The sequence below is a fragment of the Onthophagus taurus genome, chromosome 2, assembly GCF_036711975.1.
Source record: "Onthophagus taurus isolate NC chromosome 2, IU_Otau_3.0, whole genome shotgun sequence".
NCBI classification, from domain to species: Eukaryota; Metazoa; Arthropoda; class Insecta; order Coleoptera; family Scarabaeidae; genus Onthophagus; species Onthophagus taurus.
Window position 1 is genome coordinate 1,436,350 of NC_091967.1, and position 13,916 is coordinate 1,450,265.

Genomic DNA, 13,916 nt, shown 5'->3' on the forward strand with positions numbered 1-13,916 from the left:
AGCGTGTTCATAAGTTAACGAGTCATGTACTATAACAAAAAAAGAACACAAAAGTAAATAAAACTTTATTTATTACACTTAAAAACGAATCGGATTAACTAATTAAATACATCCACAAAAAAATATTATAATAGTAACCATGTTTATAGAATACTTCTTAATAGTTGATCACTTTTATGCTTATTAACCAACTATAAATACATAATAAACAATGATAATTGATCAATTTGATGAATCAACTTTATTTCCACACTTTAATCACACCATCTATTGATCCGGTGACCATAAAACATTGTGAAGCTTTACAAATGGTAATATCAGTGATTGAATTTATATGGCCCATTGGTGGGGGTTCTGGACCAGCTCGAGGAACTTCGTCTGCTTTTCCCGCATTCTTTTTATCGTCTAATATTGAAGGTAACGTTTCAACAACGACAGGAATACCGTCGATTAAACGTTCATGGTATTTCACGGTACAACCCATTAATGGATCGATGGCTTTGTGAATAGCAATTCTAGAATTTGGAGGGTCTTCTAAATCGAAATAACGAACGCGTCCATCGTGTCCACCAGCTAATAAAAATCCATTTCTGTCTATTAAACCTGTATACATTGTCCAGATTCCTTCATCTTTCATCTAAAATTAAAAAAATTATTATTAATTTTTCTTTTAATATTTATTAATGTTAGTTGTTACAGATAATAGTGATATTACAGTGAATTTCACTTAATATGCAATAAACAAAAATATATCATAGAAATCAGGGTATACCTACTTTCTAGTTCTGGGTCTAGTATTAGTTCTAGTTTTAGAGTAATAGAAATATCCAACATAGTGATATTTTATACTAACTAGCGCTCTATCCAGAAACATTCTAGTTTAGCCGTCAGTGGCGAAAAAAATTTTGAGGTGCCACGCACAAAGAAGTGCATTTTGAGCGTCTACATTTCAATTAGGTATATAAACGAATCTATAAACATTTATTTTTGAACAATTTAAAAAGATTTGTAGAAATATTTTACTTTCACAATCCAAAAACCAAACAAAAATTAAAAAGATCCATTATTAAATTTTTGCGTCAATATCCTATTCTATTTTTTTATTAATTTTTAATTTAGTCTTTAATTTTCAAAGATATCGGCATGTCTCGGCTCCTAGAATACGTCGTTCGGTTATCCTCGTCATAGGCTACTTGTCTGCAATAAAGGATGTTGGCTTATACATCCTAATACGTCCGCTCATTCTAAAACTGTTGGTTGAAGTAAATTGGTTTCGTAAATTGCGATGACGCGTAATTAATATTGAGTGAATTTGTTTAGGTTGAACGATTTAATTTAAAATAATGTTAAGGTTTATACTAACTGGTTCCAAATATAGTTATATATGATTATTTTATATTTATGTATAAAAATTAAAAAACACGATTTTGTCCCAGAGTCCTCCCTCACGAGCTTTTCTTAAAGCTGACCATACATGGCGGTTCTTGCGGCGTCGCATGCAGCGACGCCAAAAGTCGAGCCACATGAAGCATCGTGTATAGGGAAGCGTCAGGACTCATGCGACGGCATCGACAGCGGCGACGGATTCAAGACCGTGGCAGTCTCCGGCGCCTTGCAAAAGTCAACATATATGGGATTGCGACGTTCGCCGAAAAAGATTTTTGGGAAAAATTTATAGGTTTATATAGAATGTACCCATGTTTATGGGACTCAAAATCAAAAAATTATATCAACAAAAACTTAAAAACTACCGCCGTAAATGAGCTTGTAAAATTATCTACCAGTATTTAGTTTTCTGCTAGCAATATTTAATCTTCTACAAGCAGTATTAGTATTCTGCAACCAATTTGTAGTATATTGGTAGCAGTAGCTAGCCTTGTATAAACAATATCTATCTTTTTAAGCAATTTGTAGTATTGTATGGATAGTATTTGTCTTCCGCAAGGAATTTTTGGTCCTGTATTGGAAGTGTTTAGTCTTCTGCAAGCAGTATTAGTATTCTGGAACCAATTCCTTGGGTATTGGTAGCAGTACCTAACCTTCTATAGATAATATATATCTTCTGCAAACAGTTTCTAGTAGTGTATAGGTAGTATTTGTCTTCCGCAAGGAATTTGTGGTCCTCTATAGGAAGTATTTAGTCTTCTGCAAGCAGTATTAGTATTCTGCAACCAATTTGTAGTATATTGGTAGCAGTAGCTAGCCTTGTATAAACAATATCTATCTTTTTAAGCAATTTGTAGTATTGTATAGGTAGTATTTGTCTTCCGCAAGGAATTTTTGGTCCTGTATAGGAAGTATTTAGTCTTCTGCAAGCAGTATTAGTATTCTGGAACCAATTCCTTGGGTATTGGTAGCAGTACCTAACCTTCCATAGATAATATATATCTTCTGCAAACAGTTTCTAGTAGTGTATAGGTAGTATTTGTCTTCCGCAAGGAATTTTTGGTCCTCTATAGGAAGTATTTAGTCTTCTGCAAGCAGTATTAGTATTCTGCAACCAATTTGTAGTATATTGGTAGCAGTAGCTAGCCTTGTATAAACAATATCTATCTTTTTAAGCAATTTGTAGTATTGTATAGGTAGTATTTGTCTTCCGCAAGGAATTTTTGGTCCTGTATTGGAAGTGTTTAGTCTTCTGCAAGCAGTATTAGTATTCTGGAACCAATTCCTTGGGTATTGGTAGCAGTACCTAACCTTCCATAGATAATATATATCTTCTGCAAACAGTTTCTAGTAGTGTATAGGTAGTATTTGTCTTCCGCAAGGAATTTTTGGTCCTCTATAGGAAGTATTTAGTCTTCTGCAAGCAGTATTAGTATTCTGCAACCAATTTGTAGTATATTGGTAGCAGTAGCTAGCCTTGTATAAACAATATCTATCTTTTTAAGCAATTTGTAGTATTGTATAGGTAGTATTTGTCTTCCGCAAGGAATTTTTGGTCCTGTATAGGAAGTATTTAGTCTTCTGCAAGCAGTATTAGTATTCTAGAACCAATTCCTTGGATACTGGTAGCAGTACCTAGCCTTCCATAGGTAATATCTATCTTCTGCAAACAGTTTCTAGTATTGTATAGGTAGTATTTGTCTTCCGCAAGGAATTTTTGGTCCTCTATAGGAAGTATTTAGTCTTCTGCAAGCAGTATTAGTATTCTGGAACCAATTCCTTGGGTATTGGTAGCAGTACCTAGCCTTCCATAGATAATATCTATCTTCTGCAAACAGTTTCTAGTATTGTATAGGTAGTATTTGTTTTCCGCAAGGAATTTTTGGTCCTCTATAGGAAGTATTTAGTCTTCTGCAAGCAGTATTAGTATTCTGGAACCAATTCCTTGGGTATTGGTAGCAGTACCTAGCCTTCCATAGACAATATCTATCTTCTGCAAACAGTTTCTAGTATTGTATAGGTAGTATTTGTCTTTCGCAAGGAATTTTTGGTCCTCTATAGGAAGTATTTAGTCTTCTGCAAGCAGTATTAGTATTCTGGAACCAATTCCTTGGGTATTGGTAGCAGTACCTAGCCTTCCATAGATAATATCTATCTTCTGCAAACAGTTTCTAGTATTGTATAGGTAGTATTTGTCTTCCGCAAGGAATTTTTGGTCCTCTATAGGAAGTATTTAGTCTTCTGCAAGCAGTATTAGTATTCTGGAACCAATTCCTTGGGTATTGGTAGCAGTACCTAGCCTTCCATAGATAATATCTATCTTCTGCAAACAGTTTCTAGTATTGTATAGGTAGTATTTGTCTTCCGCAAGGAATTTTTGGTCCTCTATAGGAAGTATTTAGTCTTCTGCAAGCAGTATTAGTATTCTGGAACTAATTCCTTGGGTATTGGTAGCAGTACCTAGCCTTCTATAGATAATATCTATCTTCTGCAAACAGTTTCTAGTATTGTATAGGTAGTATTTGTCTTCCGCAAGGAATTTTTGGTCCTCTATAGGAAGTATTTAGTCTTCTGCAAGCAGTATTAGTATTCTGGAACCAATTCCTTGGGTATTAGTAGCAGTACCTAGCCTTCCATAGATAATATCTATCTTCTGCAAACAGTTTCTAGTATTGTATAGGTAGTATTTGTCTTCCGCAAGGAATTTTTGGTCCTTTATAGGAAGTATTTAGTCTTCTGCAAGTAGTATTGGTATGCTGCACCTAATTTCTTGGCTATTGTCTGGTCAGGTATGCATTAGTATAGGTCCGTCGATAACGGTTAAAGAAGTGCGGCACGACGCCACAAGAGTCTACGTGTGTAGGCGGTTAAGCTCTGCCGCATGCGACAACTCATCATACAGAGTCATCGTGTATGGGCTGCTTAAGACGGCCGAATACTCAGGGTTATCATAAGGACGTCGCCTTTTTCCAAACAAAACTTTTCCTTTGTAAAACTACCTAATGCCTGTACTATTAAGCTATGTTACATTTTATATGGGACAGTGCAAGTACATAGTAGTTTCGTAACTATGATTAAAATTAAGGGGGTTTTTCATATAACTTTTTGGTCAAAACCACTTTTCCTCCAAGTTACAGCCATCTAAAATTAAGGGAAAGAAATTGTTTTTCTTTAATAAGTCCACTATGAAGGAATTTGGAAATTTGGCAGATAATTGTTACTAATAAGGTGACATTTTTTGACGATTTTTATAACCCTATAATGTAATTACAAGGGTGTGAAAAAATCCACCCCTATAATACTTGCATCAGAACTTTTTAATGCGTCCACATTTTTTATCCACATGCGCAACTTTCTTGTTTTTTAACATTTCCTCCTAAAATCGTTAGTTTGTCCATAAAAAAATACTTAAACCTATTTGACATAATCTCTTCGTCTTCGAGAAGATGGACATTTTTCAAGAATTGTCGATTGCAGACGTTCACGAGAAGTACGTAATGTAGCATTAGAAGAAGAAGTTCTTAATTTAATTGAGAACTCTCCTGGAACCAGTACAAGAAAAATTTGTCAACAATTAAACGGGGTAAAATCGTGCGTCGCTGCTGAAGGGCGGCATTTCAACATTTATTATGATTATTAATATTTTCTTAACGTTGTTATTATTTGTTTTTGTAGTTTTGTTAATTGTTAGTGTCTGTGTATTATTATTTTTTTTTTTGATCAAATTAACAATTTTGAGGGAAACTGTTCTTAATATTTAAAAATTTGTCATTATGACATCAACCTATGATGATATTTTTGATAAATATATTTTTACATAAATGATATTGATGATATTTTTACATAAATAATAACCATACTGTGCCAATTTGTGTTAAATAGGTCTGAGTACTATTTTATGTTATGTATGTTATAAAAAGATTTATTAATGGTCAAAAAAAATGCTTACATTATTAACTGATAATGGAGGTGCTGCACTAGTCCATAAAACTTTTTCTCTAGCACCAGTCTCAACGTTCCACATTGTAATTTCATTGTTTGATTGATAACTGGCTATGATCCAAGAATCTCTTTTGGGATGACAAAGAACTTTACGTACTCTCGCGCCTTTTAACACAAAAACAAATTTATTTATTTGTTTAATTTTCATTTTATATTGTTATCTTACCACTAGGATGTTTGATTGTAGAAACGGGTAATTGAAATCGAAGATCCCAAGTGATATGATATCCAAAGTCCGTTGCGACGGTAACCCAACTCTGATGGGAATTGACACAGAAACTAGTCGGGTAACCTCTTTTAATCCCATTCTCCAGCCTCCAAGCCTCCCTCGGGGATCGTAAGTCCCAACCGACCAAAGACCCGAATAACGTCGAATAAACAAGGACGCTTTGTGGACCTGAATCCCAATATTGTAACTCAAGCGCCTTTACATCTCGTTTCCGATCCAAATGTCTCACTTCGCTTAAAGATAATCTTGAAAAATTATAAAAATACTTTAAAAAGATTTGATTTAGTTTAGTTAAGAATTAATGGCCCATGAAATCTGAATGAAAATTCCCTTAATATATGTGTAATGATCACGTTAATATATAAATAACTAATTTTCTCACCTACTACTTCCACTATCGATTTGTAAAACTAAAACCGACCCATCAACTGATGAAGCAGCCATGGTTCCTTTATTCCCACAAACAGCTAATCCCGTTAATTTCGGATTTCCGGGAAATCGATAACATTGCCTGGATCTATTCGCTATATTTTTCCCTTCGATTTTCGCGCAATCCCAAACGCGAACGAATCCGTCTTTAGAAGCGCTAGCGAAAAGCGACGAATCCGGGATGTGAACCAATTTTTTAACCGCACCTTTGTGTTCGTGAAGATGAGCTATCAAGGAACCTTTTAATTTCCAACCGGGCGGAGGAATCGGAGTTTCCCAAGCTGTGTTTATTGCCCATTCTCTACATCTAAGAACATTTTTCGATTTATATTAAAACATAAATAAACAGAAACAAGAAAATTACCGTAAAGCTTCACTGTATTTATCTTGTTGCCTTAAAAGTAATCGACGTAATTCTGTACTACAATCTGATGTTCTATCTAAATAACAAAAAAAATTATGAATTAATATAAATTAAGGTCAAGTTAAATAGAGAATTTTTTTAAAAATTACATTGTACATATGATCGCTCATGGACACTAAAGTTTGATGAAGGTTCTGTGGTGTGAGTTGGTGATGATGATCTCGAATTAGATTTTCCTTGTACAGCAGATATAGAACCATCATTTTGTCTTGTGGAATTATCAGAACTATAAAAACAAGAACAAAATAAAAAATTTAGATTAATTTTGTTTTGAAAAACCTTGAATATGGAAGTTTCTGTGTCACTCTACTCTCCAAATTTAAAACATGACCTGCATTAGGAACCGTTAAAATAATAATTTTCCCCTCCATTAGATTATCATCAATATGTTTTTTATGTTTTCCATATCTCAAAATTTTTTGTTTGTATTTTATTAATCTATCTTCAATAAACTCATTTAATCCATACTCTTCCAATCGCCTTATTAACTACAAAAACAAATTTATTTAACTAATTTAAGACTAAATAATATTTTAAAAAAATCACCGTTTTTGTAGCTGCTGTTGCTTCTGATAACATTTGATGCCCAGGAACTTTATCTTGCTTAATCATATCTCTAATTTCCTTTCTCCTATTTAAAGTAGTAATGAAGTTTTCAAAATCAGCGCAACGAAGAACGCTATCATAAATAGGTCTTGGAATTGGATCTTTTAATGATGCCAATAATCTATGAGGACTAAAAGAAAATTATTTAAAAAATTTAATGATTTAATTCAACGAATTAAGTTACTGCGTTATTTCAATTAATTCGTATTTTTGCGATTCGGTTAAAAGAGGCATTATTTTCACTGCAACATCTAAATTATTCATTGTTTGGGTGAGTTTCGTTATGAAATTAGCTGCAGATTGCCGAATCCACAAACTTGGATGTACCAGAAATAAAGAACACTCCATAACTAAACCAACCATCATTTCTTTGGGAAATAGGGCCACTTCTGTTAAATGTTCCATACATTTTAATGTTTTTACGATTACAAATTCGGAAACATCCCTCATTCCCTATTAAAATAAATGTTAATACATATTATGTTTGCGTTAAATTAATTTATTTTACTTGAACAAATAGAGGTTTTAAAACTGCTGTGCTGTGCCAACCTAAACAAGCAGCAATTCCGACGATTGCATCGAAAAATGTGGCACGAAGTTCTTTGTCATCTTTATCGTTTAGAAATGTAATCATATGCGATAATAATATGTCATTAGCTGTAAAATTAATTAATTAATTAATACTTTTGAATTAATAAAAATTATGTTACGTACACATTTGATGTCCAAAAAACATACATAATTTGGCCACATTATGATTAACTAACGTTCTTTTAACTAAAGGTGATGTGTCTGATAATAAAGGTCCAACCATTTGTTTAATCATTTCGTGTAAAGCTTGTAGCTCAGCATCGTAATTAATTTTCGGCGCATTAGTTCTGCTTGATTTATCATTACAATCAACAACCGTTTGATGAAGATATTGTAACGCAATATGAGCTAATTGCCCGATGTGTTTAGCAAATTCTGTTCGGACACAAACATTCCTATCGGTCGCCAATGGAGCTAAACCCGGTAAAATATAATCAGGAAAAACATTTGCGTCGGATCTAGGTACATCTTTAACAAAATCCAAACAAGTTGTTATGGTTCGAATTGCAACCACTTTCACTCTTGGGTTTGAATCATGTGTTAAATGCATCTAAAACACTTTTATTATTAAAATTTTATTAAAATTGTACAAAAATATTACCATATAAGGTAATAATCGATCTAAAATAGTTTCTTCATTTGCATGTTTCGCCAATTCCAACATTACATCTAAACATTGTAACTTTGCCGAACAATCATGAAGACCCCTCACGCAAGAAGTAACCAAAGAAATAATAATAACCAATCCATCGGCACGATTTGCATGGTCATCAACATCTATAATCATTTCGTTACTTAAATCGCAATCGCTTCGTTTCGAAGAGAACAAATTAACCACACTTGAAACTTCCTTCTTTATTCGTGCCATCTTTTCATCACAAGATAAAATTGGACTTGCAGAAAAATCCAACATATACGGTTGCAAAAATGTGTAGAAATAATGAGGGAAAAGTCGCCCACGTTCTTGTGATAAATAACTTTCAGCAGATAAACGTTGCGTAGGATCTTTTTGAATCATACTGGTGAGAAGTGATTTTAAATAAGGGTCATCAATTTTATCAAGATGTCTTTGTGGGGAGTATTCATTATTTCGATATGCTAAAAGTTGAGAATATTCAAAAGGACTATGCCCTTCATTCCATAATTCCAATAAAGCACATCTTCAAAAAAGAATCAGTGTTAAATGTACTATTTAACTCGGTCGGCAATTGCCAATAGAAATTTATTATTACACAAATATTAATCTTCTAGGTCTAGTGTTAGTTCTAGTTTTACACTAGCACTATCACTAGAACTAACACAAGACCTAGAACTAGAATCATTCGGGATTCTAGTTCTAATCTAGAGATTTTCTGTCACTTTGAGGTTAATGAATTATTTAAAAAATCACACAATCTGTATTTGCTGCAATTAATTGATGATAATTTATATCCCAAATTGAAGCTAAAATCGCCTATTTTAGGGTAATGCATAATAATGTTATGGTTAACAACAAAATTTCCTTAAAAAAAATTGTTAACATACATATTTGTTCATTTTTAACACTTTGAGGTTAGTTTAAATAAAAAATATTAACTTTTCCTTAATAAACTAGTCGGTTATTATATATTGTATGAAAGAGGACGTTTTTAGCTTTAATTTGATGTAAAAATAACACCTTAATCTCTAAAAATAAAGTTGAAATGATTTTTAGAGATTTTTCTGTCATTTTGAGGTTAATGAAACGTTTAATAAATCGTACAATCTGAGTTTGTCGGAATTAATTGATGATTTATATCTTAAATCAAAGCTAAAATCGTCTATTTTAATGAATTCCATAAAAATATTATAGTTAATAATGATATTTTCATCAAAAATAAGTTTTAAGTTATTTATTCATTTTTGACACTTTGAGGTTAGTTTAAATAAAAAAATCTCTATTTTTTTCTTAATAAATTCGTCGATTATTATATATTGTACGAAAGGGGACGTTTCTAGCTTTAATTTGATGTAAAAATAACAGTTTAATCTCTAAAAATAAAGTTGAAATTATTTTTAGAGATATTTCTGTCATTTTGAGGTTAATGAAACGTTTAATAAATCGTACAATCTGTATTTATTGGAATTAATTGATGATTTATATCTTAAATCAAAGCTAAAATCGTCTATTTTAATGAATTCCATAAAAATATTATAGTTAATAATGATATTTTCATCAAAAATAAGTTTTAAGTTATTTTTTCATTTTTGACACTTTGAGGTTAGTTTAAATTAAAAAAATCTTTATTTTTTTCTTAATAAATTCGTCGATTATTATATATTGTACGAAAGAGGACGTTTCTAGCTTTAATTTGATGTAAAAATAACACCTTAATCTCTAAAAATAAAGCTGAAATGATTTTTAGAGATTTTTCTGTCATTTTGAGGTTAATGAAACGTTTAATAAATCGTACAATCTGTATTTGTCGGAATTAATTGATGATTTATATCTTAAATCAAAGCTAAAATCGTCTATTTTAATGAATTCCATAAAAATATTATAGTTTATAATGATATTTTCATCAAAAATAAGTTTTAAGTTATTTATTCATTTTTGACACTTTGAGGTTAGTTTAAATTAAAAAAATCTTTATTTTTTTCTTAATAAACTCGTCGATTGTTATATATTGTACGAAAGAGAACGTTTCTAGCTTTAATTTGATGTAAAAATAACAGCTTAATCTCCAAAAATAAAGATGAAATGATTTTTAGAGATTTTACTGTCATTTTGAGGTTAATGAAACGTTTAATAAATCGTACAATCTGTATTTGTGGGAATTAATTGATGATTTATATCTTAAATCAAAGCTAAAATCGTCTATTTTAATGAATTCCATAAAAATATTATAGTTAATAGTGATATTTTCATCAAAAATAAGTTTTAAGTTATTTATTCATTTTTGACACTTTGAGGTTAGTTTAAATAAAAAAATCTTTATTTTTTTCTTAATAAATTCGTCGATTATTATATATTGTACGAAAGAGGACGTTTTTAGCTTTAATTTGATGTAAAAATAACAGCTTAATCTCTAAAAATAAAGCTGAAATGATTTTTAGAGATTTTTCTGTCATTTTGAGGTTAATGAAACGTTTAATAAATCGTACAATCTGTATTTGTTGGAATTAATTGATGATTTATATCTTAAATCAAAGCTAAAATCGTCTATTTTAATGAATTCCATAAAAATATTATAGTTAATATTGATATTTTCATCAAAAATAAGTTTTAAGTTATCTATTCATTTTTGACACTTTGAGGTTAGTTTAAATAAAAAAATCTCTATTTTTTTCTTAATAAACTCGTCGATTATTATATATTGTACGAAAGAGGACGTTTCTAGCTTTAATTTGATGTAAAAATAACACCTTAATCTCTAAAAATAAAGCTGAAATGATTTTTAGAGATTTTTCTGTCATTTTGAGGTTAATGAAACGTTTAATAAATCGTACAATCTGTATTTGTCGGAATTAATTGATGATTTATATCTTAAATCAAAGCTAAAATCGTCTATTTTAATGAATTCCATAAAAATATTATAGTTTATAATGATATTTTCATCAAAAATAAGTTTTAAGTTATTTATTCATTTTTGACACTTTGAGGTTAGTTTAAATTAAAAAAATCTTTATTTTTTTCTTAATAAACTCGTCGATTGTTATATATTGTACGAAAGAGAACGTTTTTAGCTTTAATTTGATGTAAAAATGACACCTTAATCTCTAAAAATAAAGTTGAAATGATTTTTCGAGATTTTTCTGTCATTTTGAGGTTAGTGAAACGTTTAATAAATCGTACAATATGTATTTGTTGGAATTAATTGATGATTTATATCTTAAATCAAAGCTAAAACCGTCTATTTTAATGAATTCCATAAAAATATTATAGTTAATAATGATATTTTCATCAAAAATAAGTTTTAAGTTATTTATTCATTTTTGACACTTTGAGGTTAGTTTAAATAAAAAAATCTCAACTTTTCCTTAATAAACTCGTCGATTATTATATATTGTACGAAAGAGGACGTTTCTAGCTTTAATTTGATGTAAAAATAACACCTTAATCTCTAAAAATAAAGCTGAAATGATTTTTAGAGATTTTTCTGTCATTTTGAGGTTAATGAAACGTTTAATAAATCGTACAATCTGTATTTGTTGGAATTAATTGATGATTTATATCTTAAATCAAAGCTAAAACCGTCTATTTTAATGAATTCTATAAAAATGTTATAATTAATAATGATATTTTCATCAAAAATAAGTTTTAAGTTATTTTTCATTTTTGACACTTTGAGGTTAGTTTAAATTAAAAAAATCTTTATTTTTTTCTTAATAAATTCGTCGATTATTATATATTGTACGAAAGAGGACGTTTTTAGCTTTAATTTGATGTAAAAATGACACCTTAATCTCTAAAAATAAAGTTGAAATGATTTTTCGAGATTTTTCTGTCATTTTGAGGTTAGTGAAACGTTTAATAAATCGTACAATATGTATTTGTTGGAATTAATTGATGATTTATATCTTAAATCAAAGCTAAAACCGTCTATTTTAATGAATTCTATAAAAATATTATAGTTAATAATGATATTTTCATCAAAAATAAGTTTTAAGTTATTTATTCATTTTTGACACTTTGAGGTTAGTTTAAATAAAAAAAATCTTTATTTTTTTCTTAATAAATTCGTCGATTATTATATATTGTACGAAAGAGAACGTTTTTAGCTTTAATTTGATGTAAAAATAACATCTTAATCTCTAAAAATAAAGTTGAAATGATTTTTAGGGATTTCAATTTGAAAACACACAGTTCACGTGCGTGTATTAAAAACTAAAAATAAATCTTAATTAAATAATTACCCAGCCGAAAATATATCCATAGATGGTTTCAAATCATCTGAACTACAAATATTTTCATTAAACAAACTTGTTGAGTCTAAAGTAACTAATTTTTTAAATCTTTCTGGTGCAATATAACAAACTCTTCTTCGAGAAGTATCAAAAAAATATGTATAATCAGCAGGATTATCTTCAGGTAAAAATGTTGGTTTAAAAGGGGCAAAATCGACTAATCTTAACCAATTCCACGAAGTAATCGTGATATTCTCCAATTTAATATCACCATGGCAAACTCCAACTTTGTGGCATTGATTCAAAGCGTATAAAACTTGAAATGTTATCCAACGTTTTTCCAAATTTGTTAAAAACGGTCTTGTACTAATTCGATCGTACAAACTAAACTTAACGTACTCTCGAGTGAGAAATCCAGCTTTATCAAGTAATTCAATTTTTTGAAATGGTAAACAATTTATGGCTGTAGTTAGTTTTGAACGAATTTGTTCTAAACATTCTCTGTACGGTTGTAAGGGTAATGTAGGATCGTGAATAGCAAATACTTTTACTACGACGAAACCTTCCGGTGATTTTGCTCTAGCTACTTTTAAGAAACGTGTGCTTCCCAAACTATCTCAAAAATAATATTATATTAGATAGGTATTAAATTGTTATTTTTTTAAACTTACCTTGAGTCAAACTTATAATCACTGTGTTCAGCTAAATAGTGTTCTACAGGGAAAATTTGCGAAGGGGCTATTCCTACTAATTGATTCCCCATTCTATTATAATCTTAATAAATCTTCATGGAGTTCTTAAAAAAAGGTACCACAACAACAACAGCTGATAAGACAAACAATATTTATTTTGATATTTTTGACAGACGTCAATTATTGGAAACGTTCTAAAATGGTATCAAATTATTTTTAATATTTTATTTATTTTTATTAATAATTAATATTAAGATGATAATAATGTAGTTAATTAGAAATATTTAAAGAATTTAATGAATATTTGAATTATACGAAAGGAATAATATTTTTAGTTAGGCTACGTTCTGTTTATTAAAGGAATAATCTTGTGGTTATTTTTTCAATAACTTTATCGTTCGAAAACAATAACACATTAAATTGATGCGGATAGCATATTGATTACTATATTATTTATTTTTCAATATGTATTCATCTCAACAAGTTCGTAGTTATATCACCTTAATGAAAGGCTTTCCTTTTAAAGCAAGCTCCTAGACAGTACCAGAAAAGAATTAAAATTTCTTATGTAGTCTATTATTATTGATAGATCTATTGTAATTTAAGCTCTCCAAAAGTTTAGGGCAAATGTAGGTCCTTGATAAACCTGAGTATTGCTTCAAGGTCTTGTTCCATTATGTCAGAAGTACTT

General features: G+C 30.0%; 1 protein-coding gene across 2 annotated transcripts; it reads right to left on the minus strand.

The window, feature by feature from the left end:
* Window positions 1-52: 52 nt before the first annotated feature.
* LOC111423996 (vacuolar protein sorting 15) lies at window positions 53-13,398 on the minus strand. Of its 2 annotated transcripts, none has more exons than XM_023057382.2 (14): window positions 13,205-13,398; window positions 12,543-13,145; window positions 8,269-8,827; window positions 7,791-8,217; window positions 7,585-7,733; window positions 7,261-7,529; window positions 7,017-7,206; window positions 6,750-6,958; window positions 6,560-6,696; window positions 6,411-6,486; window positions 6,000-6,353; window positions 5,555-5,850; window positions 5,336-5,493; window positions 53-637 (listed from the first exon to the last, which is right to left on the minus strand). In XM_023057382.2, the coding sequence occupies exons 1-14, from the start codon at window positions 13,294-13,296 to the stop codon at window positions 242-244; spliced, it is 3,915 nt and encodes a 1,304-aa protein (XP_022913150.2). In that variant the 5' UTR covers window positions 13,297-13,398; the 3' UTR covers window positions 53-241. The 2 variants fall into 2 exon arrangements, with proteins under 2 accessions (XP_022913150.2, XP_022913149.2); XM_023057381.2 differs by having other exon boundaries at window positions 5,555-5,862.
* Window positions 13,399-13,916: the final 518 nt, after the last annotated feature.